At 60.0% G+C, this 26,006-nt stretch overlaps 1 protein-coding gene across 1 annotated transcript; it reads right to left on the bottom strand.

Annotated features, from left to right (window-relative positions):
* Positions 1 to 202: 202 nt before the first annotated feature.
* Positions 203 to 22,558, bottom strand: Tmprss9 (transmembrane serine protease 9). Its single transcript, XM_037198224.1, has 18 exons — positions 22,399 to 22,558; positions 19,634 to 19,761; positions 17,719 to 17,786; positions 17,382 to 17,557; positions 16,436 to 16,477; positions 15,218 to 15,331; positions 14,055 to 14,226; positions 12,287 to 12,561; positions 11,107 to 11,243; positions 10,120 to 10,444; positions 8,348 to 8,519; positions 7,755 to 8,026; positions 6,298 to 6,434; positions 5,630 to 6,029; positions 2,247 to 2,418; positions 1,490 to 1,752; positions 1,277 to 1,413; positions 203 to 463 (listed from the first exon to the last, which is right to left on the bottom strand). Exons 1-18 carry the CDS (start codon positions 22,544 to 22,546, stop codon positions 302 to 304), a joined length of 3,300 nt encoding a protein of 1,099 aa, XP_037054119.1. The 5' UTR covers positions 22,547 to 22,558; the 3' UTR covers positions 203 to 301.
* Positions 22,559 to 26,006: the final 3,448 nt, after the last annotated feature.

The following is a 26,006-nucleotide window of genomic DNA, read 5'->3' as shown; positions in this document are numbered from 1 at the left end:
GGAGGCCCCGGGTGTCACCCCAGCTCCATGGAAACTAAGTGTGCACACCTGTCATGGGGCTGGGGGGCGGGGCGGCGGACGGACAGATGGGCACAGGAGCGTCAGGTTTGAGGTTAGCCTTGGGTACATAAGACCCTGTCTCACACAAGAAAGGCGCCAGCGGGCCGGGTCAGAAGGCTGAGACACGGTCCTGAGCCAAAGCTGGGACAGGAACTCTGTTTATTGGAACAGTGTACACGGCCGCGGCGCCGTTCCCATCCCACTCCCCTCCGGGCTGGGTCGCCGGCCGCGCGCGCGGTGCTCACTCCAGGATGTTCTGGCCTATCCATCCCAGCACAGCGGCCACTCGAGTGTAGACGCCTGGGAAGTGCGGCCTGCCGCAGCCATAGCCCCAACTGGTGACCCCAGTTAGCACCCACTGGCCAGATGGCTCCCTGCAGGCCAGGGGCCCCCCTGCGTCACCCTGAAGGAGAAAGTGCGCTCAGGCCAGCAGCCCTTGGGACCCGGAAAGGACCCCATGTGAGAAACTGCCAAGGGGCCTCACTTGAGCCGTGGACGGGATGGGTTCAGTGCTAGGGTGTTTTCTTAAAGCCTCTGGCTGCGCCCTCTGCCGGGACCCGGTGTGCGTGCGCATGCGCATCGGTGTGCGTGCGCTGCTCATGAGGGCCTGGGGTGCTGGAGAGTGGTCTTTATTGCGCTCCATTCCCTTTAGGTGTGGGGACTTTCTGTGGCCCCGGAAATGGGTGGTGGCCATCGGTTCCCAGCCATCATCCTGTCTCACAGAACGGGGTGACCGGTGCTTGTGGCCGGTGACCGCGGGCCTTTGTGTGCCTCCCCGGGATCCGAGCTCGGGTCCTGGTGTCTGCGCAGCCAGTGGCGCATAGCGTGTGACACAGTGACCGCCGTGTACTTTGTAAGGAGTTGTGTGCATGTGTGTGCATGTGCCCTCGTCTCAGACACAGTAACCCTGCCTCAGTGCCCCAGCTTTGACCAACCGTGCCCCGCCAGGCCCCCCGGGAGGAGGTGGGAACCCCGCGTGTTGTCTTTGATTAAGCAGTTGTGCCTCGGCATGTCCCGGGTCAGTGGTGGACTGGGTAGGAGAGGCTCAATCCGGGGCCCTTGTCACACAAGCCTGGGGACCTGAGTTAAACCCCAGATCCCAGGTGAGAAACCAGCGCTCAGGGCCCCGAGACCGGAGGGTGAGACCCTGCGTCCAAATGACAGCGGTGTCGCAAGCCTTCAGGCCAGCCGGGGCCACCGAGCGCCCCCCACTCACCGAGCAGCTGTCCACGCCGCCCTGCGGGAAGCCCGCGCACAGCATGCGGCTGCTGATCTGCACCGGGTAGAAGCGGCGACACGTCTGCTCGCTGAGGACGCGCACGGCCGCCTTCTGCAGCTGCTGGGCCATGGAGCCTGGGAGGGCGAGGGAGTGGCTGGGGCGTGTCCCCTAGGACCCCGCTCCGCGCCCACCCCCCCGGCCGCCGCCTACCTCCCTCCCGCAGCGAGCCCCAGCCGGTGATGACGCAGCGCGCGCCTTCGGGGGGCCGCGCGGGCCCCGGCAGGCAGATGGGTCGCACGAGGCGGCTGCGGCGCACGGGACCCGCCAGCTCCAGCAGCGCCACGTCGTAGTCCAGCGTGTAGAGGTTGTAGAACGGGTGGCGGTAGATGCGTGCCACCCGCTCCAGCTGGCCCTCGGCGCCGCTCAGGAACGGGGTGCCCAGGAAGGCTGCCCACTGCATAGGGTCCCCGTAGCTGCGGGGTGCGCATGGGCAGAGTCACTGTCCGGTGGGAAATGGGCTGCTCCGTCCCCCTGCCCAACTCGGGCTCACCCAGCCGCTCGGGTGCCCCTCTGAGGGGACACCGCCAGCTGGCACCATTTCGAGACCTGAGGATGGTCCCCACCCCTGCCCTCCACACCCTCCGGAGAGGAGACAAGGCTCTTGAGCCCTCTAGGTCACCCAGGAGAACCGGGGCTGTTGTGTATACACCTGCACACACGCACGCGCACACGCACGCGCGCACGCACACCACAGTCCTCCGCAGTGGAGCCCCAGCACCTCAGACCCAGCACAGGACCATCTGCCCCCTTCACCCTGAGCCCCACGGGCACATGAGCGCATGTTGGGGGTCCCCTTAAGGAACTACACCCTCCACGCCCGGCGCCCTGCCAGGGAGGCCGTGCCTCGTCCGGTGGCCCTGGGGACTGGGCAGGGGGAGGCGGGGACCCCCAGCGGGGCGGGACTCACATGTCGAAGCAGTGCGCGGCGGACAGAAGCCACCTCTCGGCCACCAGCACGGCCCCACAGCGGTGCTCTCTGCTCCGCAGCCACAGGCTCACCTGCCAGGGCCACTCCCCGCGCGAGGCCGCGCTGCCACCCACGATCCGGGTCAGCGCCCCCGGGGGCGCCAGGCCACAGTCTGAGGAGAGCGGGCGCTGTGTGAGCCCCGGAGAGGGTCTCCCCTGCTGCCCGCCCGCTGCACCCCCCTAGCGGGACCCCACCCTGTGACCTGCCCCACTCTCCCCACGCGCACAGCCTGGCCCCTCGGTGAATCCAGCTGACCCAGCCCTGGGGGGGGGCCGGAGGGGCCTCGTGTCCCCAGCTGCCCCTCTGTCCCCGACAGTGGCCTTCTCTTCTCGCCACCGGGCGGGGGGTCCCGTCAAGGAGGCCGGGGAAAGGAAGCTGACTTGGGAGCCCTGGGCGGCCGCCTCCCCACGGGGAGTGCCCGGCGCTGGGTCCCAGCTTGGGCTTCCCTGGGCCCCTGGCCGAGGCGCCCACAGGCCACTGCCATTGCCGGGGTCACGGTCGGCCCGAGCTGAAGGCCTGAGGTCGGGCAACCCAAGCTGTGGCACTTCCCCGGTGCCCAGAGGCGGGAGGCCCTGGCGCGGCCCCGATGGCCCCCTTCACGCGTGCCCGGGAGGCCCTGGCGCGGCCCCGATGGCCCCCTTCACGCGTGGCCCTGACGGTCCGCTCTGTGCTCCACCACCACCCAACGCTGCCCTGCACGTGGAGGTGTCCGTGGAGTTAGAGCAGGACGTGAGTGGCACCCGTGTGGGGGGGTCTGGCCCAGCAGGACGTGAGTGGCATCCGTGGGGGGGAGGGTCTAGCCAGCAGGACGTGAGTGGCATGTGGGGGGGGTCTGGCCCAGCAGGACGTGAGTGGCACCCGTGGGGGGGGTCTGGCCCAGCAGGACGTGAGTGGCACCCGTGGGGGGGTCTGGCCCAGCAGGACGTGAGTGGCACCCGTGGGGGGGTCTGGCCCAGCAGGACGTGAGTGGCACCCGTGGGGGTGTCTAGCCCAGCAGGACGTGAGTGGCACCCGTGGGGGTGTCTAGCCCAGCAGGACGTGAGTGGCACCCGTGGGGGGGGGTCTGGCCCAGGACTTCTGGAGCCCCGGCGTCCCTGCCGCGGGGAGGCGCAGCTGAGGCGCCCAGACACGGGGCCTTCGGAGGACTGGAACTCAGCCGAGTTCCCGGGAGGTGGAAAGAAACACGAGCCCCTTGCCAGCTATCGGGGGACCCAGGGAGGGGACACGGGCTCAGGCCGGTGCTTCTCAACCTGTGGGTCACGACCCCCGTGGGGTGCGCCGGCCCTTTCTTTACAGGGTCGCCTGGAGAAGCGCAGTTATGAAGTAACGGGAATGGTGTCGCTGGCTGGGGGTCCGCACGGGAGGAACTGCGAGGAAGGCGGAGGAGCAGGGCGGGGCGAGGCCGCAGGGCGGGCATCTTGTCCCCATCTGCAGGCTGTGGCTGTCCGCTTTACCCGGCGGTTTTAAAGGTGTTGAGATACTGTCTCATGTACGCGGGCAGAGCGGCCTTAAAGTCAGAGAAACTCCCCTGCCTCAGTCTCCCAAGAGCTGAGACTGCAGTTGTGTGGCTCTGCACCAGCACGCGCGCAAAGGCGTCACTGGGCCGTCCTTCCTCTCCAGCCCTCACCTGTCTCTTTCTGGAACTTGCTCGCTCTTTCCTCTTTCTCTCCCTTTTTATTTTATTTGAACATTCCGGGCCATGATGAAGGCCAGAGCCTCCCACACTGGACCCTGACCACGCCCCCAGCACATCACTGGGGGATTCTAGGCGGGGCTCCACCCTGACCACGCCCCCAGCACATCACTGGGGGATTCTAGGCGGGGCTCCACCCTGACCACGCCCCCTGCCCCTCACTGGGGATTCTAGGCGGGGCTCCACCCTGACCACGCCCCCAGCCCCTCACTGGGGGATTCTAGGCGGGGCTCCACCCTGACCACGCCCCCAGCCCTCACTGGGGATTCTGGGCGGGGCTCCACCATGACCACGCCCCCAGCCCTCACTGTGGGATTCTGGGCGGGGATCCACCCTGACCACGCCCCCAGCCCTCACTGGGGTGTCTAGGGTGACCCCACCCCCACGCCAGTCCTTCATTGCTCTTTGCTGACCAGACCGTCTCACGAAGTTGCCCACACTGCCCTTCCACACCCCTCACAGCCCAGGCTGGCCTTGGATTTGCGATGCTCCCGCCAAGCGGCTGAGACGGCAGGAGTTTGCGCTCGGCATGGCCTGTCTTCTCACCACGACACCCTTTAGATTGGGGACCTGCTCAGCGACCACCTTGTACCACAATGCCTATTTACGACTGTCTCCAGCCGTCGCATCTGGGGCCGTGGGGCTGAGTGCATCTGGGCGATGTGACAGCCCGTCGCGGGTCTGACAGCCGCCCACGCGGGCTCCGCAGCTCATCAAGTGAAAAGCGCCCCATACGCCACCACCCCCGTCACCTAGGGCCCTGGCCAGAGCCCTGGTGGGTGGAGGGGCCTCCTCCGGGCATCTTCATCGATGCTGCCCCGTGTGAGGAGTGAGGAGCCCAGAACACAAGCTCCTGACGAGGTCTGGTTTCAGAGCCTTCCCCTCCGCAGCCCTGCCACATGTGGAGCGGAAAGCCGAGCGTGCAGCTGCAGGCACGCCCACAGAGCGCCAGGACCCCGACCCCAGGGTGGGGCTCAGCAGGGGAGCACCCCAGGGCCTGCCCCGGAGTCTGTCCCCAGTGCCAACAGAATGAAACGAGAGACCGGAGGAGACAGGCAGCCTGGCAGGACAAGCTGTCATCCCAGGACTCAAGAGGCTGAGGCAGGAGGATCAGGAGTTCAAGGTCAGCCTCAGACACTGAGTGGGTCCACCCACCACGGTCCAGGAGTGAACAAATAAGAAAGGAACAGGAGCTGGAGCACGGTTCAGCGGGCATGGCCGTGCTGACCCCAGCTCGGAGGGCAACAGAGACAGGGGGATGGCTGGGACTCGCCAGCTGCAGCCGAAGCCCAGAAGCTCCATGTTCAATGAGATACCTTGCTTCAGAGGAATATTTAGGAGAGATGGCGGACGGCGTCCGTGCCCTCGGTGGGGAGGGACACGGACGCCCTCCTCTGGCCTCAGCACGCACACGCATGTGCGCACACAACCAAAGGGACAGATGTGGGCACGCAGGCGCGCACGGTGGGACGTGGAGAGAGTGAGTGCCCACTGAAGGCCGGGCAGGCAGCCACAGGGCCTTGACACTGACCTCCAGCTCTGCAGTTTGGGACACTGTGTCTTCAATGCCATTGCGTCTAAGCCCAGCTGTGACGGGGACCTGCCTGCCCCACACCACCTGTCACCGTACCTGGCAGCTGGGGATGCGCGGTGGTGCCTGGGGCACTGGGGGCTGGTGTCTGTCCCCTGGTGGTGCTCCTGGCAGGCAGCGTCCTGTTGAGCGGTCTTGTGGTCACCCCGCTGGTGGCCCTGGGGGTTGCCGGTCTGGCGGTGGCCTCTTGGGCAGTGAGGCCAGCAGCCGTGGTTCTGGGGGGCTGGTTAGGGATAAGCCGTGTGCTGGAGGTGTGGGGGCGGGGCGTGGAGCCGGGGCCTGAGGACATGGCCTTCAGGATCCAGTCCTTGAGGCGAGTGACGCGGGCATAAACGCCCGGCTTCTTCGCCTGCGCGCAGCCGATGCCCCAGCTCACGATGCCCGCCAGGTAGAAGACACCTGGTGTCTCCTCACATGCCAGCGGGCCACCAGAGTCGCCCTGCAGGAGAAAGACCCCACCGGATCTTCATGGGACAGTCATGGAAGGAACAGCAAGGCTCCACTCCCACTGGACTTGAGGCTCTGCATTCAGGCGTGGCTGTGACCTCAGACCGCGCCTTCTCTGAGCCTCCTCCGCTCATTCCGGCTCTTCTTTTTCCAGCACCGGGGATGGAAGGAACCCAGGGCCTCACACATGCTAGGCCAGTGCTCATCACTGAGCTGCACCCCAAGCCTAGGGGGAACGTGGGTGTCCCTGTGACACCCACCTGGCAGGAGTCAACCTTGCCCTCCAGGAAGCCGGCGCACAGCATGCGGTCCGTGAGGGAGAAGTTGTACAGGGCACCACACATCTTCTGCTCTATGATGCCCACGGACGCCTTCTGCAGGATATCAGGCTTGGTGGCTGCCGGGAAAGAGAGCTCAGAATGCCACCGAGTGACTTGTCACCAAGCAGGGCCACCAGGTGCTGTCCCTATCCTGGGGACAGTGAGCAGATCTCACAGGAATTTTTGTTTTGTTTGAGACAAGGTCTCAATGTGTAGCTCTGGCTGTCCCAGAACTCGCAGAGATCCTCCTGCCTCTGCCTCCCAGGTGCTGGGATCAAAGGTGTGCGCCACCACTCGCCTGGCTGTCACAGGAATTCTTATTTTCTCCTGTGGGGCTTGGGGGCAACCCAGGGACTTTGCACATGCTAGGCGAGTGCTCAACACACCCCTAACTCTTGGGGATTTGAGGGTCTCACTATGTTACCCAGGCTGGCCTTGAACCTACGATGCCCCCACCTCTGCCTCCCAAGCTGGGAAGACAGCTGCATGCCAACCATTCACATTTTCACAAAGGGCTAGAACAATGGTTCTCACCCCATGGGCCGCTACCCCTTTGGGGTCCCCATAGTACATATTTACATTACGATTCATATTCATAACAGTAGCAAAGCCGGGCAGTGGCTGCGCACGCCTTTAATCCCAGCACTCAGGAGGCAGAGCCAGGCGGATCTCTGTGAGTTTGAGGCCAGCCTGGGCTACAGAGTGAGATCCAGGACAGCCAGGGCTGCACAGAGAAATGCTGTCTCGAAAAACAAAAAAAAAAAAAAAGCAAAATTACAGTTTTGGGATGGCAACGAAATAGTTTTATGGCTGGGGGTCACCACACATGAACTGTATTAAAGGGTTGCAGCATCAGGAATGTTGGGCACCACTGAGCTAGAGAATAAACATTTTCAGTTTATCCTGTCAGTGAATGGAGGTGCAGGGACCACAGGGGGGTGGGGGCTGCATGTGGCCTCTGGTATAGCCAGAGGCCGGTGACTCAAGTCTGTGGCCAAAGGGTCAGCACAGATGTTTTTTGCAGCCATGGACATCTGTTTTTGTTGTTTGTTTGTTTTGTTTTTAGAGACAGGGGCTCTCTATGTAGCCCTGGCTGTCCTGGAACTCAATATGTAGATCAGGCTGGCCTCCAACTCAGAGATCTGCCTGCCTCTGCCTCCCTAATACTGGGATTAAATGTGTGCGCCACCACTGCCTGGAGATTGTGTCGATAAAACTTTATTTATACACACAAATGAGGGTCCATATGTAGCCCCTAGGAGACACTGAGTGGCCCTTAGGCTGTGGGGTCAGCGCAGAGGAATGATTTAGGGCCCAGGTAAGGGAAGCCAAACCCCATCCCTCCCAGGCCAGGCCCTGGAGAATTTAGCCATCATCTCCCTCCGGGACCTGCTCACCATTTCCCTCCTGCGTGTTGCCCCAGCCTGAGATCACGCACTTGCGGCCCACGGGGAACTTGTGGATGGCCAAGGGGAGACAGATGGGCTGGATGTACTTGTTGAAGAGCAGCGGCCGGGCCAGCTCCAGCAAGGCCACGTCAAAGTCCAGGATGCCTGGGTTGTAGCGGGGATGCAGAACCACCCTTCGCAGCCCCAGCTTGATGGGGCTCCCGCCGACACCCAGCAGGGACGCGGTGCCCAGGTGCGCCTGCACCTGTTCTGCCTTGGTGCTGCGGAGACAAGACCTCAGGCATGCCGGCCCTGCCCCCTCCCGGCCAATACCCGCACCCCAGGGAGGGCCCTGGAAGGGGACCTGAGAGAGAGTGTACCCTGGGGCTTTGCTTTTTGTTGCTCTGACCCAGACCCCAGCAACTCATCGGTCCCTGCTGGTCCCTGCTGTGGAGCCCACAGGGGCACGGTCGTGGGCCTGGGCGACCTCCGTTTCTGTTTTGGTTTGTGTTGGCTGTTTGTTTTTGAGACAGAGGGACAGGAATGCACCACCCCACCATCCCACCGGCGAGTCTGCGATCCGGGCTCGTGGGAGGCCTTACTGGTTGAAACAGTGAGCGGCGGACAGCAGCCAGCGGTCACCCACCACCGTGGCTCCGCAGAAGTGTCTGGATCCTTCCTTCAGGCTGGCCTGCCAGGGCACCTCCCCAGGCACGGCGCCGAGCCCACCCACAATCCGAGTGGGCTTGTCCATCGCAGGCCTGGCCCCACACTCTGCAGGGGGAGGGGAGAGAGGGTGGGGTCCTTATCCACCCAGGGCTCACCCGCTCTGGCCCCGGAGTGACCTACACACAGAGCCACGAGGACATCGAGGACATCGCCCGGGGGTGGCAGGGCCGGAGGTCCCAGGGAAACCTGAGCTTGGAATGACGGAGATACAATCAACCACACCCGGGAGGTTCGCAGGACCCACAGGTCACATCTACATGGTGGCACAGGCCTGTCATCCGAGCACTCAGAAGCTGAGGCAGGAGGATTGTTCTGCCTGAGAAGGGAGGGGAGGAGGAAGGGGAGGGAGGGAGACAGGGCTGGCTGGAAAGGGAAAGAGTGGCAGGCAGCAGCAAACCCTGGAGGAGGCAGAGCCGTCTGCGCAGGGTGTGGCGGGGGGCCCCGGTTCCAGACCCCGGCACCACAGAACACACAAAACCCCAGAGGAGACGCAGGGCTGACGAGCGCAGAGAGGCATGCCGGGCAGAGACAGTGCCCGCAGGACCACACCGGCCACGCAGAGACTCAGTCTCACTCCCACGCGGGTCCACGGCCACGACAGCCAACTCCATGCTGACCCCGTGGGTCACTCTAACTATGCTGTCTTTGCAGCTTCATTTTCAAATGCACCTGCATCACGGTTCCAAAAAATGAAAAGTGAAGCCAGGAATAGTAGTGGACGCCTTTAATCCCAGCGCCCGGGAGACTGAGGCAGGCGGATCGCTCTGAGCTAAAAGTCAACCTGGTCTAGAAAGTGAGCTCCGGGCCAGCCAGGGCTACATAGTGAGACCCTGCCTCAAAAAATTTAAATTAAAATTTAAAAAATGTATGCCCGAAGAATGACCAACCTGTAATAGACGTCTGTGCTCATGGCAGACACCAGCATGCCAACCAGAATTGCCAACCCCCTATTGAGTGCTTCATGGCAGGTATCAATAAACGGCTACCAATTTCGCACCCAGTGTCAAGACTGAAACCAATAATTGCCTATCTCTCATCAAGTGCATTCAAGGACGACACCAATAGTCAATCACCAATTTCTCGCTGAGGAGCCAAGGCAGACATTGTCAATCAATCACCAATCCTCCATCCGAGCACTAGCCATCAAACCTGTTAAGTTTTGCTGGGTTCCGTTTCCCAGAACCCACACGGTGCACGGTGCAGAGGGAGAGAGAGAGAGCCAGTTCCTGCAAGTTGTCTGCCCCCGCCCCAATAAATCAGTTATCAGCTGCAGAACTTCCACAGTATTGAACCAGACATCAACAGTGGATCACAGCTGGTCCTGGCGGCGCACGCCTTTAATCCCAGACAGAGACAGGCGGGTCTCTGTGAGTTCGAGGCCAGCCTTGCACATAAAGAGTTCCAGGGCAGCCAGGGCTACCCAGAGAGACCCTGTCTGTCTCAACCCCGCCAATTTCTTGCTGCCTATCGTGACAGACATTGACAATCGATTACCGACCCTGCAGCACCGAGAGCTTCAAGATCAGCGATTGACCCCCGCCCCAGCGCCTGCTTCCTGGCAGACATCGACAGTCGACTGCCGATCAATCGATCGATCTCCCTCATCTCTCCAACCCCCGCCGGGAGGGGGGCCGCCCCGCCGTACCTTGTGGCTTGGCCGCCGTGCTGGGGTGTCGCGGTGCCGTGCTGGGCGCCGCCGTGGGTCTGGCCGAGGTGCCGGGCAGCGAGCTGTCAGGGCTGGTGGGCCGGGGAGGGCCCGGGGCGAGGGGCGCGGGGGCCGCGGTGGGGACCACGGGGGCCGCGGTGGGAGCCGCGCGCGTCACCTCCAGGATCCAGTCCCGCAGCCGGGTGACGCGGGTGTAGACGCCCGGCCGCCGCGCTTCCGCACAGCCGATGCCCCAGCTCACGATGCCGGCCAGGAAGAACCTCCCGGAAGGCTCCTCGCAGACCAGGGGTCCCCCCGAGTCGCCCTGGGGACGGGGAGCGCGGTCAGCGCGGGCGGGGTCCCCAGGGCCGCCAGGGCACAGGGCAGCGCCGGGGCCAGGCTGTGCGCGCCCCGCGGAACCGCAAACGTGGGGTCCTCGCCCCTGCCGCAGCACCCTCACCCTCACCGGCTGACTACCGAAATGTCTATGCGCCTGTCCGCCTGGGCATCTCCCCTCAAGCTCCTAACCTCGGAGCCATCCCTCTGGCCCCGGGCCTCGGGAGGCAGAGGCAGCGGGATCTCTGTGAGTTCCCAGGCTACAGCCAGGCCAGACTCCAGGCCAGCCTGGGCTGCACAGGGAAACCCTGTCTCGGAAAACTAAAAATAAAAACATACAGTGACTTCTGTTTTCATAAAATTCAGTCAGCCACAAAAGCGGGCAGCGTATTTCTTGTTTTCCTTTTTGAGACGGGGCCTCATGTAGCTCAGGCTGGCCTCAGCCCCCTATGTAGCTCAGGCTGGCCTCAGCCCCCTATGTAGCTCAGGCTGGCCTCAGCTCCTATGTAGCTCAGGCTGCCTCAGCCCCTAGAGCTCAGGCTGGCCTCAGCCCCCTATGTAGCTCAGGCTGGCCCGCGCAGTCCTGGCACAGCCCGTGCCTCTGCGGGCGCTGCGGAGAGGGGCGGAGGGTGGCGCACGGCCGGGGCGCACCTGGCACGAGTCCACCTTCCCGTCCAGGTAGCCGGCGCACAGCATCCTGTCGGTGAGCGAGTGGCCGTACAGGCTGGCGCACAGGCTCTGCTCCAGCAGCTCCACCGTGGCCTTCTGGAGGACCTCAGGCTTGACCACTGCCGCCGAGAAAAGCGGGGTGAGGGCGCGGGAGCCCAGCAGCCGCGCTGAGCCAGGAGGCCCAGGACTACCCCCGGCTGGACACCCCAGGGCTGGACACCGCAGGGCTGGTCCCTCGCCACGCTCCCCGCACGAACCCGCTTCCTCCTGACAGGAACTCAGTCCCAGCCCCAAATAAACCGCACTCTCCACCTGCCACCACCAGGTCTTCCTTCCTTCCTTCCTTCCTTCCTTCCTTCCTTCCTTCCTCCCTCCCTCCCTTCCCTCCCTCCCTTCCTTCTCTCTCTCCATTTATTTATTTATTTATTCATTCGTTTATTTGTTTATTTATTGTGTATACAGTGTTCTGTCTACATGTATGTCTGCACGTATCCCTGCAGGCCAGAAGAGGGCACCAGGTCTCATCACACACGGATGTGAGTCACCTTGTGGGTGCTGGGAATTGAACTCAGGACCTCTGGAAGAGTGGCAAAGGAGACAAGGTCTCTTGTAGCCCAGACTGACCTTAAACTGACTTCCTAGCCCATCGACCTTGGACTGACTTCATCCTCCTGACTTCTCATCTCAAATTCGAGTCCTGTGCTGCTGCTCTTAGCTTTACAAGTTTGTTTTTCTTTTTCCTTACCAGAGATATTGAACTCACAGACGCCAACATGTCGGATAAATCCTCCACCCGACCACGCCCCCAGCCCCTCACCGGGAATTCTAGGCGGGGCTCCACCCTGACCACGCCCCCAGCCCTCACTGGGGATTCTGGGCGGGGCTCCACCCTGACCACGCCCCCAGCCCCTCACTGGAGATCCTGGGCGGGTTCTGGCGGGCCCACCCTGACCACGCCCCAGCCCCTCACTGGGGATTCTGGGCGGGGCTCCACCCTGACCACGCCCCGCCCTGGCTTTAGTTTTCTGAGCCTCTGGCTGGCCTGGTCCCCGGCCTCGGGCCCCAGGTTTTGGGCTCTGAGGCGGAGCCGCCATTGCCGGTCCCAAGCTCCTATCCCAGGGCTGGACGGGGCAGTCTGGGGTGGCGGATGCGCGCGGCTTACGGAAGTCCTCCTTCAGGTAGCCCCAGCCCGAGATCAGGCACTTCCTGCGCGGCGGGAAGACGTGCGTGGCGGCCGGCAGACAGGCGGGCTGCACGTAGCGGCCGAAGGGCAGCGGGCGAGCCAGCTCCAGCACCGCCACGTCGAAGTCCGCGGTGTCCGCGTCGTAGGCCGGGTGCTTGGAGATGCGGAGCACGCGTGCGCGCACGGCGCTGGCCTCCGAGCCGCTCAGGTGCACGCTGCCGGCCTGGGCCGCCCACTGCGCGGGGTCCTGGAATCTGGGGGGCCGAGGGGTGCGGCTGAAGTGGGGCTCGGAGGAGTCGGCAAGCAAAGGGTAAAGTTTGCCGACTGTGACTGCGGACATCTCTGTCCTCGGCCTACGTCAGGGTGCAGGGGCCGCCAGCCAGAGGGCTCAGGGGCACAGGCGCTTGACAAGGTCACACGGGGTGGAAGGAGCGAATCAGCTACTGCAAGTTATCCTCGACACACACACGCGCACACACACGCACACACACACACACCATACACGCACACGCACACGCACGCACATACCACACACACGCACGCACGCACGCACACCACGCACACACACACGCGCGCGCACACATACACACACACACACACACACGCACACTTTGGCACGTGCACCCACACGCATACAGACACACATAAATGTAAAAGTGAGCAGGACTGTGCAGGCCCTTGATCCCAGCACCTGGGAGCAGAGGCTGGCCGATCTCTGTGAGTTCAAGGGCAGCCTGGCTTGCAGAGTGAGATCCAGGACAGCTACATCATGAGACCCTCTTTCAAAACTAAATAAGTAATAAATGAAAATGAATGCAGACTGGGCTGTGGAGGTGGATGTCTGTAACCCCAGCACTCAGAAAACTGAGGCAGGAGGATTATGAATTGCTGGGAAGCCTGGGAGACCTAGCAAGGCCCCGTCTTTTTTTTTCCTCGAGACAGGGTTTCTCTGTGCAGCCCTGACTGTCCTGGATCTCGCTCTGTAGCCCAGGCTGGGCTCGAACTCACAGAGATCCACCTGGCTCTGCCTCCCGAGGGCTGGGATTAAAGGCGTGTGCCACCACCGCCTGAGGTCTTGTCTTTAAAAAAAAAAAAAAAGACAATTCAACAGAAAAGAAAAGGGCCTGGAGTGACTGCTCACTGGTTAGGTCATCATCTGCTCCTACAGAAGACCCAGGTTCAAATTCCCAGCACCCACATGCCGTCTCGTAACCATCTGTAACTCCAGTTCCAGGGACCCAACTCCACCTTCTGGCCACAAGGTGCATAGACAGACCGACAGGTGAAACATTCATACCAGTAAAATTAAATAAACCAAAAGAGGAGGGAGGAGGAGGGAGGAGAGAAGCAGGAGGAGGAGGGAGAAGCAGGAGGAAGGAGGGAGAAGCAGGAGGAGGAGGGAGAAGCAGGGGGAGGAGGGAGAAGCAGGGGAGGAGGGAGAAGCAGGTGGAGGAGGGAGAAGCAGGAGGAGGAGGGAGAAGCAGGGGAGGAGGGAGAAGCAGGAGGAGGAGGGAGAAGCAGGCGGAGGAGGGAGAAGCAGGAGGAGGAGGGAGAAGCAGGAGGAGGAGGGAGAAGCAGGTGGAGGAGGGAGAAGCAGGAGGAGGAGGGAGAAGCAGGAGGAGGAGGGAGAAGCAGGTGGAGGAGGGAGAAGCAGGCGGAGGAGGGAGAAGCAGGAGGAGGAGGGAGAAGCAGGAGGGTGGCGGACAGGCCAGGCTGGACAGCACAGCCGAGGCCAGGAGGGACTCACTCGTTGAAGCAGTGGGCGGCGGACACCAGCCACCTGGCCCCGATGATGGTGGCCCCGCAGAAGTGCTCATGGTTCTCGCGAAGGCTGACCTGCCAGGGGAACTCGCCGGGCGCCGCCTCCACGCCACCCACGATCCTGCCCGCTGACCTCCAGGCAGGCTGCCAGCCGCAGTCTGCAAGACACAGGGCCGCCGCCCGCCGGACCCACGGCCGCCTGTCACTCATCACTCGGCCCTAATTGAAGGCGCCACCACTTGCTTGGGGCCGCCCTGTCTTCTTGAAGCCCCAGGTCAGTGAGTGTCAGTGAAAAGCTCACACCTGGTGCCAAACATGAAGGTCATGTGACCTTCAAACCCATTGTTCACTTCTCTTTTATTCATTCTTCTTTTTTCTCCTTCCTTCCTTCCTTCCTTTCTTTTTTTCGAGACAGGGTCTCTCTGTGTAGCCCAGGCTGTCCTGGAACTCACTCTGTAGCCCAGGCTGGCCTCGAACTCAGAGATCTGCCTGCCTCTGCCTCCCGAGTGCTGGGTTAAAGGTGCAAACCTCCACTGCCCGGCATAATTTCTTTCTTTTAAAACAGACTCTCATTCCAGCCCAAGCTGCCCTGGACCTCCTGATCCTCCTGCCTCAGCTCCTGAGTATTGGATGACATGCCCACACCACCAAGCACGTCCTTGACTAATGACTACCGAGGCTGGAGGGCTGTCAGCGCCTAGGCGGGGGTCCTGGACTGTAGTGAGCCTGGGAGAGAGCGAGCCCAGGCCCCCTCACGGCCTCTGCTCGAGTCCCTGCCCCGACTCCCACGACGAAGGACGGTGAGCTGAACACACCTATTCCTCCCCGAGTTGCTTTTGCTCAGAATGTTTTATCACAGCGGCAGGGAGCAGACTAGGACCCTGGTGTCCTCTTACTGCACAGGCTGAGATTGCCGGAAACATGTTGATGACCACAGAGCATTCTCTTCGCTCCTTGCTCAGATCTGACCAGTCCTTGTTCCTGGCAGCATAGAGCTCCAGGCTGCCATGCCTGCTGTAGTCTGAGGATTGTCCTCTGGGCACCTGTGCTTAGTGGGTGGCATGCTTCCCTCCAGACCACCACCCCTCCCTCTGCCCCCCCTGTTTACGAGCCCCGAGAGCCCCAAGCCCAGGCCACAGTGACACTGACCGCACTGAGCCTCGTCGGACCCGTCGGAGCAGTCCACCCTGTTGTCACACTCGGGGTTCTCTTTGCTCACACACTGACTGTTAGCACAGGAGAAGGCGTTCTCGGGGCAGCGGCCTGGGGACAGAGAACCCAGCTGGGGGCAGGACCTGCAGGGGTCCACTGGGAAACCCCACAGTGGAAAAACCTCTCTCGAGCTCTTTGCTTAGCTCTGGGGACAGGCCAGGGCTAGACAGCAGGGATGTGTGAGAGCCATGAGTGATTGGCGTGTGAGACAGGGTCACACTGTGTAGCCTTGGAGGGTCTGAAACTCCCTATGTAGCCCAGGCTGGCCTCAAACTCACAGGGATCCACCTGTCTCTGCCTCCTGAGTGCTGGGGTTAAAGGTGTGCATTGCCATGTCCGGCTCCTGATTTTGTTTTTACAATAGAATTCTGTCACCTTCTGTGACGGCGACTTGGTGGGACCTAGAAACACTACGGAGTGTCTGCCGGGCTGAGGAAATCTCTGCACCGGTTTAACTGAGGTTCATGTGGCATTGCCATCCTGTGGTCTGAGGTCCTGGGCTAGCCTGGGGTCCACGGGCTGGGGCCACCTCTCCGTTTCCTGACTGTGGACTCAGTGTGACTCCCCACCATGACGGAGGGTGCTAACTGCGGCCAGGACAGACCCTGCCTCTCTTCAGCCGCTGTGTGCCTGTCTGTCTCAGTAACAGACGAATGAAGAGGAACCTTCAGAGTAAATACCGTCTGGGGAAGGGGGCGCACACGTCCAACCCCAGCACTCAGGAGGCGGAGGCAGCTCTGAGTGTGAGGCGTCCCGGGTTACGTAGTGAGACCCCAACTTTTTTTTTTTTTTTTTGGTTTTTTGAGACAGGGTTTCTCTGTGTAGCTTGCGCTTTCCTGATTCGCTCTGTAGCCCAGGCTGGCCTCGAACTCACAGAGATTCTCCTGCCTCTGCCTCGCGAGTGCGGGGATTAAAGGCGTGCGCCACCACTGCCCGGCATGAGACCCCAACTCTTATAAATAAATAACCCAACAGCCTTCGCGCGGCCGGCCCGGCTGTGGACAGCGCTTGGTGCCTCTCTGCGGTCCCCCGGCTCAGGCCTGCGGTGTTAACTTCCCCGGGAAGCCAGGCCCACAGGGGCCCACGTTCCATTCCAGGACAGAAGCCTTGAGGACCTTCAGCGGAAGCCGAGCCGCGGGCAGAGGACAGTCCTACCTGACTTTAAGTCCCTCTGGGTCACCGGACCTTCACACCTTCCTGAAGGGGAACAGACAAAACCAAGTGAGAGCCGGGCACGGTGATGCTCGCCTGTCGTCGAGGCTGAGGCAGGAGGATTGTGCCTTTGAGGTCAGCCTGGGCTATGTGACGAGGTCAACTGTGCACTGTGCGTGCTGATTCTTTGACATCTCACTGCAGGTGGCAGCAGAGTCGCCTAACTCTAACCCTAACCCTGTCCTCAGCCTGGCTGGTCAGGGGCGGCGCTGAAGAGCCACCTGAGGTGGGCGGCCACGATCCCAGTGAGGACACACTGTCACGGAGGAATGTTCTAGAAGATGGCGGTCACTGAGACCTCAGCCATTATATCAGGATCAGGGGACAGTGAGGTCTCAGGAGTCTGAACGGGTTTCTTATTGGCTCTCCCTTCTTACCCGGCCTCTCAGTGAAGGACATTTCTGCATTTCTTTCTTTCTTTCTTTTTTTTTTTTTTTTGGTTTTTGAGACAGGGTTTCTCTGTGTAGCTGTCCTGGATCTCACTCTGTAGCCCAGGCTGGCCTCGAACTCACAGAGATCCACCTGCCTCTGCCTCCCGAGTGCTGGGGTTAAAGGCGTGCGCCACCATGCCTGGTTAGTTCTGGAGTTTTCTGTTTTATCTTTGGAACTACAGTGAATCAAGTATGACTAAAACCATGGAGAATAGTCCGTGAATGTGAGGGGACTCTTACAGCCGAGCCTCACGGGTCACAAAAGTAAGATGTTTGCACTCTGTCCCCATCCATAAGAGGCGGCCAGCCCTCTGCTTCCGCGGGTGTGGGAAGCTGGTTCCTTCCCTCCTTCCATCAGAGGGGGAGATTTTTAAAACTATGATGTTCTGTGCAATCTGAGCTGCACCCCGCCCAGCAGCCTTTGTCTCCCTGACTGGGGCTGCCGCCCACCTACCTACCTGTCAGCTCCACTGACACGATGGTGCCGTAGGCAGCCAGGGGAAGACCGTGTTCCCCCAGCCTTGCCTGGAGGCCTTTCTGCAGGATGTCTTCCTCTTGGTCCAGGCTCAGTGGCTGGAGCGCTCGCAGCAGGAAGTGGAGCCGGAAATGCACAAACACGCTAGAGTTCCCGTCCCTGCAAGCAGGACAGGGCCTTGGAGGCGGGACACATGCTTGCTGCCAGAATTTTCAAGAATCTTCTGAATCTTCTAGAAGGTTCAGGAATTGTCTAGAATCTTCTGGCATCTCCGAAATGTCTACCAAGGTTGTTCTGCCCTCAGGGAGGCCCTCACTCACCTGTAACTGAGCACAGTGCAGCCCATGCAGCTCGATTCTAACTCTGTTTTTCGGAAACTGCTCACAAACTGTAAGAGAAAAAAGACAGTGATGCTGAGGCCACAGTGATGCTGAGTCCACAGTGATGCTGAGGCCACAGTGATGCAGAGTCCACAGTGATGCTGAGTCCACAGTGATGCAGAGGACCACAGTGATGCTGAGTCCACAGTGATGCTTAGGACCACAGTGATGCTGAGTCCACAGTGATGCTGAGTCCACAGTGATGCAGAGGACCACAGTGATGCTGAGTCCACAGTGATGCTGAGTCCACAGTGATGCTTAGGACCACAGTGATGCTGAGTCCACAGTGATGCTGAGGACCACAGTGATGCTGAGGACCACAGTGATGCTGAGTCCACAGTGATGCTGAGGACCACAGTGATGCTGAGGACCACAGTGATGCTGAGGACCACAGTGATGCAGAGGACCACAGTGATGCTGAGGACCACAGTGATGCTGAGGACCACAGTGATGCTGAGGACCACAGTGATGCTGAGGACCACAGTGATGCAGAGGCCACAGTGATGCTGAGTCCACAGTGATGCTGAGTCCACAATGATGCTGAGTCCACAGTGATGCTGAGTCCACAGTGATGCTGAGGACCACAGTGATGCTGAGTCCACAGTGATGCTGAGGACCACAGTGATGCTGAGGCCACAGTGATGCTGAGGACCACAGTGATGCTGAGGCCACAGTGATGCTGAGGACCACAGTGAAACAGGACCCCAGAGCCACTGATAGGGTTGGGGGGGTGTTGTGAAGGTACTCATGTGAAAACACTCTCCTGTCAATAAATTAACAAACCAACACAGTGCAGTCCATGCACACATTGAATATTACTCAGCCCTGGAAAAGAAAATGACTATGTGCCACTCCCGAGTGATAACCGCAAAGACTGACAGCGACCTCAGTTACAGGCATTCCAGAGCCACACAGGATCCGGTGCCTTGAGGCAGGGCCAGTGGCCTGTCTGTGTCCATAGAGATGGGTGGGTGGGGGGGTGGGTTGGGGGGGGTGTCGGTGAATGGATGGGTGGATGGACGGACGGACAGACAGGTGGGAGGATGGGTGGATGGACGGACAGACAGATGGATGGACGGGTGGGCGGGTGGGTCGGTGAATGGATGGGTGGATGGATGGATGGATGGGTGGGTGGATAAATGGGTGGGTGGATGGATGGATGGGTGGATGGATGGTGGGTGGGTGGATGGATGGATGGGTGGATGGGTGGGTGGGTGGATGGATGGATGGATGGGTGGGTGGATGGATGGATGGGTGGATGGGTGGGTGGGTGGGTGGGTGGATGGATGGATGGGTGGGTGGGTGGATGGATGGATGGGTGGATGGTGGATGGGTGGATGGATGGATGGATGGATGGATGGATGGATGGATGGATGGATGGGTGGATGGATGGGTGGGTGGGTGGGTGGGTGGATGGATGGATGGGGTGGATGGATGGATGGATGGGTGGATGGGTGGGTGGGTGGATGGATGGGTGGGTGGGTGGATGGGTGGATCAATGGATGGACAGACGGGCAGGCGGGTGGGTGGATGGACAGATGAATGGACAACAGATCCACAAAAGGAGACCCATTCCCACACTCAACCAGCATGCAGTCATGAGCATGTCAAGGCTCTGTCACAGTCCACAGGATGGAGGCCCCTGAGGACACTGTTTTCAGTGAGAGACTCCCACAGCATGGACTCCATGATAGGAAATCAGGTCCAGACAGAAGTTCACACATGTGCTTCACAATCATGTCTGCTCATCAGGTGGAATCCGAGCACTCCATGTTCCCTCCCACCCCACAGACTGGCTTCCGGGCCACAGGCTCCACCCCGCCGGCTCCCTCCTCTGTGTCCCGGCTCGGCTCACCAGTGTCTGCAGAGCAGCTGTGAGCAGGCGGTAGTAGTCGGAGGCCTCCTGCCGAAGCGAGCTGGTGAAGCGGATCCCGTGGAGCTGTGCCGTGTGCTCCACGTGCACCCCCTGCTCGGAGAGGAAGCCTGCGGGCGAGACGGTTGCCGTTAGAGAGCCCCACTGTGAGGCTGGCCTCCGGACCCCTGCACCTGCCAAGCCTCCACACACAGGAGACCCGACTCCTCGGGGCTGGGCACCAGCGTGCCTTTCCTGAAGGAGTCTACGAGGCCTTCCCTGGGACCCCTAGATATAGTATAAAGCCTATAGAGAAGCCGGGCGGGGGTGGCGCACGCCTTTAATCCCAGCACTCGGAGGCAGAGGCAGGAGGATCTCTGTGAGTTCGCAGCCAGCCTGGTCTACAGAGTGAGATCTAGGACAGGCTCCAAAGGTACACAGAGAAACCCTGTCTCGAAAAACAAAAAACAAACAAGCAAGCAAAAAGCCTATAGAGGCCAAGTGACCTGGGGTATCCCTAAAGTCAGCTTCCTTGACCCGCGTCAATGACATCACAGCTGAGAGCCCCCCGGGAGGCCAGTGTGTTCCCAAATGCCTCCCTAGGATGGGACAGCAGTTACTGCAGAGCAAGCCAGGGGACCTCCGGACCCTCACATTGTTCATCCAGGGCCGCCGGCCTTCACTGACGGTCACGTGTGTGAACATCAGGTCACCGGGTGCCTCGCTCTCTCATTCTCCATCTTGTGTTTGAGGCAGGGTCTCTCACTGAACACAGGGCTCGTCAATTCAGCTAGGCTGGCCCGCGAGCCGTGGGGATCCTCCGGTGTGCGTCCCCCACCCCCAGCGCTGAGATCACAGAGCCTGCCACTACACCTGGCTTCTTCTGTGACGGCAGTGGATGGGACTCAGGGTCTGGCAAGGCAGACCCTCCACAGACTGAGCCATCTCCTGGCCCCTCTTCGTTTCTTCGTTCAAGGCAGGGCTTTGCTTTGTAGCCTGTGCCAACCTGGATATTACAATCCCCCGCCACAGCTGTCCCTGCCTGTGCTTCCCAAAAGGAGTTTCCAACTGTGAGTTACATCATAAAAAAGGAGCAAAAGTCAAAAAAACCGCCAAAACAGGGAGATGGCAGCAGCCCGGACATTTAACACCGACCTGGACGCCATAGCCAGACCCAACCGCAGACGAAAATTCAAACAGAGGCTGGAGAGCACCCTGGTTCAGTTCCCAGGGTCCACATGGCGGATCAGAACCGCCTATAATTCCAGTTCCGGGGGGCCGACACCCTCCTCTGGCCTCTGTAGGCACTGCACACACATACCTGCAGGCAAAACACTCATACACAGAAAATAAAAATTGAAAACAAAGTCTGCCAGGCAGTGGTGGCGCACGCCTTTAGTCCCAGCACTCGGGAGGCAGAGGCAGGCGGATCTTTGTGAGTTCGAGGCCAGCCTGGGCTACAGAGTGAGATCCAGGACAGCCAGGGCTACACAGAGAAACGCTGTCTCAGGGAAAAAAAAAAAAAAAAAAAAAAAAAAGCAAGCAAACAAAACAAAAAAAAACACACAACAGAATCAAACAGAATGTGAATCCTGAGTCCCCGTGACTCCCTGGGATAGATTTTTGAAATCGTGGGTAGAAGAAACATCCCAGTGACTGTGGGTCAGTGGGTAGAACACTCGCCCAGCAGGCATGCAGGCCTGGGTACCACCACAGCATCCATAAGCCAGGGGTGGTGACGCACACCTGTGGTCCCAGCACTTCAGAGATGGAGGCAGGGGATCCTCAGCAATAAGAGCTTGAGGCCAGCCTGGGCTACATGAGACCCTTCTTCTTCTTCTCAAAATAAGATAAGCTCTCAAAAATGGCGCGAAGTTTTTTGTGCCTCACACCAGGGCCAGCCCGGGGTCCCAACAGTCTTGAAATCCTTGCAGACTGTCCGGAAGCCCGAATCCGGGCACAAGGGCAGAGGATGCCGCTGCGTGGCAGGCACGGCCACTAGAGGGCAGCAGGCAGCCACGGCAGGCGGCCACAGCGCAGAAAACTTGAATATTATTGTAGCTGGAGAAATCAGAGTTTATTCTTTTGCTACACAAGAAGGTTTCCCAATTTGTGTTCGTCATCACTCGCACAGAGAATAACCATTCCAACGGGCTGTGGCTGAGCCACGCCCCCGGCAGGGGCTCCATCCCTGACCGGGCCCCCAGGCCCTCACTTGGGGTCTCCAGGTGGGAGCTCCACCCCTGAGCCACATCTCGGGTGCCCTGGCTGACCAGGAATTCGCAATCCTCCTGTCGCAGCCTCTAGTTCTGCCCCCGAGAGAGCAGCTGTAAAACGCACAGGATCATCCCCGGGTATTCAACCCCAGTGCTGACCACGCCTTCTGGGTTCCCACTTCCCACTGACACCCACCTCACACTCGCCCACTTCACACTCCACACTGACACCCACCTCCCACTCGCCCACTTCACACTCCACACTGACACCCACCTCACACTCGCCCACTTCACACTCCACACTGACACCCACCTCACACTCGCCACTTCACACTCCACACTGACACCCACCTCACACTCGCCCACTTCACACTCCACACTGACACCCACTTCACACTCCACACTGACACCCACCTCACACTCGCCCAGCACACTCCCCGACTTGGGGCCCGTCCGTGTGGGCTGCTGGCTCTGGATGGATGCTCGGGACACCCAGAGCGCCCTTTTGAGTGTCCCCTGCTCCGGGGACCCAGCCTGCCTCCTGACACCTACCCAGAAGGACTCCCAGGGCGAGGACGACCACACTGATGGCCACAACCGCGGTGACCGCCGTTCGGCAGCAGCCAGAGTCCGGAGCAGGGACGTGGACATCCTTTGCCGTCTCCGGCACGAGATGTAAGTCAGGTGCGGTGGGCTCCATGGCTCAGCAACTCAAGGCTCCAGGCAGACACCTGCAAAAAAGAGACCAGGATTTGTCTGATATTCAGCCACACCGGGCCTGCGCCTTCTGGGAGGGAGGGAGGGCACGGATGGGCTCTTCCTGGCCACTGTAGCCCAATGGGGCCAAGGCGGTGGGATGGAGGATGCGCCCAGAAAAACATGCCAATACTTCTGGGGTGCTAGGGCTGGCTCAGTGCTTAGGAGAGCTGACTGCTCTCTCAGAGGACAGGAGTTCAGTTCCCAGCACCCACATGGCAGCTCACAACCATCTGTGACTCCAGCTACAGAGGGTTCTGACGCCCCCTTCTGGCCTCTGTGGGAACTGCACTCATGTGCACACATACACATTAAAACAGACTAACTAAATGTTCATTAAATGAGAATGCCCAGGGGCTGGAGAGATGGCTCAGAGGTTAGAGCACTGGCTGCTCTTCCAGAGGTCCTGAGTTCAATTCCCAGCACCCACATGGTGGCTCACAACCATCTGTGATGAGACCTGGTGCCCTCTTCTGGCCTGCAGGGACACATGCTGTATACATAATAAATAAATAAATCTTAATAAATAAATAATTAACTAAATAATTTTAAAAAATGAGAATGCCCAGGTGAGTGAGGCAGACACAGATCTGTAGGTGAACTTTGTCCTTGCAATGCATCCACACCTGTATCAGACTCTGGTGAGGCTGTCGGGACTTTTTTTTTTTTAATTACTCTAGCTGGTTTAACCCCAGCACTTGGGAGGCAGCAGATCTCTGTTTGAGGCCAGCCTGGTCTACAGAGACAGTTCCAGGACAGCCAGGAAAAAAAAAAAAAAGGAGAAAAAAAAAGAACAAAATTACTCTAGAAACTGACTGTTAGTGCACATCTGTGATTTAGTGCTCCACAGTGATCGCTGTGTGTTTGAGGCTAACCTGGGCTACAGAATGAAATCTGTTTTTTGTTATCAAAACACACACACCCCCAAGCCAGGCTTTCTCTCTGTAGCTCTGGCTGTCCTGGAACTCACTCTGTAGCCCAGGCTGGCCTCGAAATCACAGAGATCCGCCTGGCTCTGCCTCCCGAGGGCTGGGATTAAAGGCGCACGCCACCACTGGCCAGCTAAAACAACACACTTAGTAAAGCAAACACATGAATACTCCAGTAAAGACACGAAGGGCTGGCGAGAGGGCTCAGAGGGTGGAGGGACTTGTGGCCAAGCCTAACGACCCGAGTTCAATCCCGAGACCCACGTGGAGGAAGGGAGGAGAGCGCTGAGTCCTGCAGTTGGTTCTCTGACCTCCCCACACTCGGAATAAACAAGGAAAGCCCACTGGCCCCCACTTCCCCCCTACGCGCCTCCCCCATGCCCCTCTCCCCCACCTCTGCCCCCCCCCCGTGGGCCCCCGGCTCCCCCTCCTCTTCTTGAGACGCCCACACCCACACTTGAAGAAATGTTTCTACTTTTTTTTCTGAGCACCTCTCTTTCACGTAGCCCAGGCTGGCTTCAAACTCACAATTCCCCTGCCTCAAGCACAAAGATATTTATTTTCACTTCAGTTGCTGGGTGTGGTGGCGCATGCCTTTGATCCCGGCATTCAGAGGCAGAGACAGGAGGATCTCTGTGAGTTCCAGGCCAGCAAGGGCTCCATTGGGAGATCCTGCCACAAAAGGAAAACAGAGAAAGAAAAGAAAGGGAAAAATTAACCGTTTCGTTTCATTCCGAGGCAGGTCCTCCTGACTCCACCCTGGAGTGCCGGTGGCACCCCGACACCCTCTGCTGATCCTGGCACCTCCAGGCTGAGGCCCGGCCCTCGGGGACCTGTCTGCCTGAAGCGGTCACCGCGGGCAGAGGGGCAGCCTGGCTGTGCAACACTCACACTCACGTCTGGGTTCTTACACTTCGCTTCCCGGCTCCTGGAGGATGAGAAACTGCCTGTGCGAATCGCTCCACGAAGTAAGAGAGGCGCAAAGGCCACAGAGACGTGCTGAGCAGCGAGGCTGCAGCCTGGAACGGCTGGGGAGGTCCAGACCACACACCCACGTGCACATGCACAAACACATATGTGCACATGTGTGGTGGGTGGCTACAGAGCCTCGCCCTGAAGCACCGCCCCTGTGAGGTGGCAGGTAACTGTTACACCTGGCTATGGCCTTGAGGTACGTGCTCCTGGGGTGTGGCTGCTCGGGGACCCCTCAAGACCTGGGATGCACGTGTGCGCTCTCTCCTCGCCACCTCACGGTTTCAGGTGCTGAGATCTTGGACCGGGCAGATCAGCGTGGGACATGGCTCAGCTTTCCCGGGACCCTACGATAAATCTTCATGGTTGTGAGTTAACCCCCAAAGAAATTCCTTTGCTCATTAAATAGACTGCGTGGATTACATTACACATGCACGAACACATATGCACATGCATACACACACAGGTACATACACACGCATGCTCTCGCACACACGTATGTACACTCACACACACACACACACTCACACACTCGCTGTGCCCATGCGTCCCGTGCCCACGGCCTGCACACAGTCCTGCCAGCAGTGGCCCCCCTCACAGACGACTTGTGGCTGCTGGGCGCGAGCACAGAAGCACCATTCAGCACTTTCTCTCCCGTAATTACCCGGGGGCCACCCCGGCTGCAAAACACACAGCGCAGAAAGGGGCAGATCAAACCCTGGGAACCCTGGGAACCCTGGGCTGGGGAGACCAGGCCTCCGAGAACTGCGCCACAAGAGCCAGGGGAGGGGGCACACCTGTCCTTCCGTCACTCAGGAAGCTGAGGCAGGGGGTTTGCTGTGAGTTCAAGGCTAGCCTGGGCTACATGGCAAGGTCCAGACTAAGGGGAGATACATAAAAACAAACAAACCTTCAAACAACACTACCGGACGGACGCGGTGACACACATCTGTCATCCCTGTACCGGGATGAGAGGGGTCACCAGTGAGAAGTTCCAAGTCGTCCCCTGGGTACATGGCGCGTTCCAGGCAAGCATGAGCTACCGAGTGAGACGCCGTCACCAAACCGAGGGGAATGGTAGCTGAGGGTCTGGAACACACAGGATTTGTGTGGCCAGCTCTGGTGCAGACGGGTCTGCAGATCTAACCTGACGGTGGCGTCCGTTCGGCCACAGCCGCAGTTTTGTGCATTGGTGATGCGGGTGGGTGGGTGGCGGTGTCCTCGGAACGGAAGCATCCCACCCCGCAGGAAGGCTCCCAGAGACTAAAAACCTTCCGGAAACTTCCATGATCACAAGTGCTGGGAGGGGACTGAAGTGGGCAGCTGGCCAAGGCTTGCAGGGAACCCCAGAAGTCACCACGCCAGGGTGAGTCACCCACGTGCACCAAGTAACCCCAGTGAACTCACGGGTCGCTTAAGCTCCACTCCGTGGGATCAGTTCTGTGGTCTGTGGCTGGTGCCCTGTCTGGGTGAAGTGGCGTGCCCACGTCTCCCCGGAGATGG

This window comes from Peromyscus leucopus, chromosome 22 (assembly GCF_004664715.2).
Source record: "Peromyscus leucopus breed LL Stock chromosome 22, UCI_PerLeu_2.1, whole genome shotgun sequence".
NCBI lineage: Eukaryota > Metazoa > Chordata > Mammalia > Rodentia > Cricetidae > Peromyscus > Peromyscus leucopus.
Note: the sequence above shows the minus strand (reverse complement) of the source record. Positions and strands in the feature narration are given on the sequence as shown.

What these genes read in the sequence shown, in the direction of transcription:
- Tmprss9 (XM_037198224.1), bottom strand. Translation starts at nt 22,546, where the DNA reads ATGGAGCCCACCGCACCTGACTTACATCTCGTGCCGGAGACGGCAAAG. An exon ending in TGCACTGTGCTCAGTTACAG is followed by an intron (nt 17,558 to 17,718) that starts GTGAGTGAGGGC and finishes TCCTGCTTGCAG; the next exon opens with GGACGGGAACTCTAGCGTGT. An exon ending in CTACCTGAAGGAGGACTTCC is followed by an intron (nt 11,244 to 12,286) that starts GTAAGCCGCGCG and finishes TCTCGGCGGCAG; the next exon opens with TGGTCAAGCCTGAGGTCCTC.